We start from the raw sequence: 3,620 nt of genomic DNA, 5'->3' as shown, positions 1-3,620 counted from the left end.
TGAAGTAAGGATCAAAGGGCGGCCAAAGCCTTTACTTTATATGGGGAAGGAATCTTTAAAGTCTCCAAATTGTGTGTGTGTATATATATATATATGTATGTATATTGTACACAGGGTGAGAGGGTGACACTAGAGATCCACACACGCATATCTAAAACAATAAAATCTTTTCATTGAAGTTTGGCGATGATGAACGCAGCCCACATTATTATTTATCGAGAATTAGTCAAGCCCTCCTCTCCATGCCCATCTCATCTCAAGACTTATAATCTTTCAGGGCTTGATCTACGCAGCATGCCTGAGTATATGCCACTAATTCTCTACTACCCAAACAATGAAACCTACACCTTAACCCCTGATGACAAAGTCCGGGTGATGAAGAAATCATTGTCAGAGATCCTAACACGATACTATCCGTTTGCCGGCAGATTACACACACCGACCGCGCCTTACATCGATTGTGACGATGAGGGGGTTGTGTTTGTTGAAGCCAAACACGATAGCCAAATGAACATGTTGCAGCATGTTAGTGATGAAAATGACAATGTTGGCCAACTTTATGTTGATGGCATGTTCTGGCCAAACTCTCCTTATACAGAGAGTCTTATGGGAGTCCAAGTCAATCACTTTGTATGTGGTGGAATGGCGGTGGCAATCAGTTTGTCACACAAAGTTGGTGATGGCTGTACTCTCGGCTCATTTGTTAGTCACTGGGCTTCGGTGGCACGTTATGGCTCAACTGATCACAAAGAGGTACTGCCCCTTGACCCTTATTATGTTCAATTGCCAGCTACTACCAATTTTGTTCCTCTTGAAATTGTGGATTTGCTACCGAGGCGTCCCAATGCTGTCACCCGAAAGTTCCTATTCCCCAATTCAAAATTAAGTGACCTCAAGAATAAGGTCATTGCAGAAGGTGGATCAACACTATCTATAAACAATCCTACACGGGTCTAAGTATTGACTTCTCTAATTTTCAAAACCGTTGTGGCGGCAACCACCCCAAGGTCATCTTCTTTTAAGCCATATTTTCTATTGAGTGCCGCCAATATACATAGCAAGATTGTCCCAGAACATCCCCAAACTACCGTCGGAAATTACAACACGGGTATGTTGGTCACAAGCAGACATGAAAGTGAAACTTCATTAAGTGTGTTGGTTTCCAAGATAAGAAAAGAGAAGATAGACCTTGAATGACTACAACATGTGCAACTGGTTCAACAAAGAGAACATTCGGTTCTGTCAAATTTTGTGATTAATGAAGATGTCGAAAATGTGGTCAAGAGATCTTTTTGATGTCGAGCTTATGTGGTTTCCCTTATTACAAAGTCGATTTCGGATGGGGAAATCCGGCTGTTTCAACTATGACGTTAAGACATGCATATCGAGCTGGTTCCTATCTGATAGATACTCCTAACGGAGATGGTATTGAAGCATGGGTGACTTTAGATACGCAAGACATGGAAAGTTTTCAAAATTGAAGAAACACTAAATGACCCCGGCAGATTAAGGATAATCTTAGGTTTAAGTAGATGTTTCCCACGAGGGTTAGGTCCGGCAAAGATGGTTATTCTTCTCGACCTGCAAAACAGACACGGTGAGCTCGTCACTGAGAAGGGGGGGGGGGTTCCTCCTTGTGACCACCCTCCGGCGTGAGAATCAGACTAGATTGCTCTGAATATAAGTGTATATAGAGAGAAATAGCTAGAGAAGTATATCATACCGTTCCAAGGTGTTGGAGTATTTATAGCCGAAGGTAGGTTTCCAAGCAGGTACGGCCAGCTGTATAATATTCCTTTTCCACCAACTACGGGCTACGTACGTGCCACGATGGGAGTTGGTGGGTAGGCAGCGGCTGATAGTGACATTTTGTACTGGAGCGTGCTCCTCCTCGTACTATTGTCGGTGAGCTGTCACCCTGTGATTGGTTCATGGGCTGCTTTGGTCAGATCTTGTCTATTTTGTCCATACCTTGGCAGGTATAGTACAAAAGATCTTCCAGAAGCGTACGGACTGGCTCTTTTGGGCGGGAATATTCCCGCCTTGCTCATTCTTTCCTCAGGTGACATTGCTGAAGTATTAAGAGTTAGTGCCTTACGCGTGTAGCCTTACTGTTAGTGCGGGTAGCCTTCCTTCTTGGCTTGTACCCACAGCTGCGGGAACAGGTAGGGTACTGTACCAGGGGAGGTTTTCCTGCGGGAACAGCTGGCTTACTGCGCGTAAGCTCTTCATCTCTGAGCATGGTGGGTCATGCGGAACCAGCTGGTCTTTGCGCAGACGTACCTCTTCAAGGTGTGTCTTGCGGGTCCAACTGGGCTTTGCGGGGACCTACCTCTTCAAGTCCCCCCAGTCCATTGTTCTTCTCATGAATTGTTAATGTGAGGTGAACTTTTGGACTTTAAGCAAGGGGTTTTAAAGTGGGGTTTTTGTTTTTTGAGGTTTTCCGTGGGGATTCTTCCCGCATTTTCCTAATGTCACTTGCAGAAATTCCCGACTTTTCTGCCTGATCTTTGGTTATGATGCGGGTAGGTGTTTAACCTCTTCGCAAGTCGGGAGCGTTGAGTTTCATTTGTATAGATTCTTAGCGAGGTTTTGGTAGTTTTGGATATAGTGATCAGTTATGTTAAACCACCAATTCCACCTTGAAGCTTCAAACAATCTAGTTCTCAACGTTCCCGCCATGCGGAGGTGTTATTTCTCTTTCCGCAAGCATGACCCATAAGATCCTTCCTGGGTTCAATTCCCTGCAAGTGCTGAGTATGTGAAGGGTTTCGCCTTGACACTGTACCTGCACTTGTCTTACGGTTCCTTGTTTTCCAAGGTATCTTGGCTTCAATTCCCTGCAAGTGCTAAGTACGTGAAGGGTTTCGCCTTGACACTGTACCAGCCCTTGTCTTATGGTTTCTTGTCTTCCAAGGTAAGGGGGAATATTCCCTCTTATTTTTGAATCTTTTTGAATCTTTCTGAAATTCGAAGAGTTGGTGAAAGGATAAGGACAGTCCAAACGGCTGAAGGGACGTTGGCGTCTTCTGACGGTTTCAGGACGTGCAGGAAGTTATGACGACGTGACAGCATGTGGTCAATCAGGACGCTTTTTCTGGCGCGTGGGCGCGAGTTTCATGTCACGCGACATTCTGACACCTGTTGCCAGCTTGCTTTATCCACACGTGTCGCCGTTTCATTGCACCTGCGCTCTTTCTCTCCTCCGCATTAAATTCATCGCATTCATTGCGATGAGTATATAAGGGGGTAGAGGGTGCATCTCATCCCTTACCTTCACTTCACTCTTCTTCTTAGCGATTTCCGGCGAATACTCATCTTTTCCGTCGAGCATTCTTTCGAAATCGCTCTCTAACATCTAAAACATGTCTTCTTCTACTCATGATCCCGAAGTAAACGTCGAGGAGTCCGATGTATACCTCGAGAACCCGACGTCCACGTCTGATAAGGACGATAAGAGTACTGCTGGCGAGTGCCAGTGTACTCTTTCTGTCGATTTGTACCACTATATCGTCAAGAAATTCATGCTCGAGCCTTACGAGCCTGAGTTTCCGGAGCCCCACTAGACGGTGTATGATGCCCCTAAGGGCAAGATAGGGGTTTATGCCTCATTCTTCATA

At 45.2% G+C, this 3,620-nt stretch overlaps 1 protein-coding gene across 1 annotated transcript; it reads left to right on the top strand.

Annotated features, from left to right (window-relative positions):
• Nucleotides 1-294: 294 nt before the first annotated feature.
• On the top strand, nt 295-957 carry LOC143542335 (akuammiline synthase 1-like). The gene has a single exon (XM_077034944.1). It carries the CDS (start codon nt 295-297, stop codon nt 955-957), a length of 663 nt encoding a protein of 220 aa, XP_076891059.1.
• Nucleotides 958-3,620: the final 2,663 nt, after the last annotated feature.

The sequence above is a fragment of the Bidens hawaiensis genome, unplaced genomic scaffold, assembly GCF_021521415.1.
Source record: "Bidens hawaiensis isolate Kalapana, Puna unplaced genomic scaffold, B.hawaiensis_p1.1 tig00012834_1, whole genome shotgun sequence".
NCBI classification, from domain to species: domain Eukaryota; kingdom Viridiplantae; phylum Streptophyta; class Magnoliopsida; order Asterales; family Asteraceae; genus Bidens; species Bidens hawaiensis.
The sequence above is the reverse complement of the archived record's forward strand: the minus strand, read 5'-3'. Positions and strand labels throughout refer to the sequence as shown.

Coding starts and splice junctions, on each gene's coding strand:
- LOC143542335 (XM_077034944.1), top strand. CDS start 295: ATGCCTGAGTATATGCCACTAATTCTCTACTACCCAAACAATGAAACC.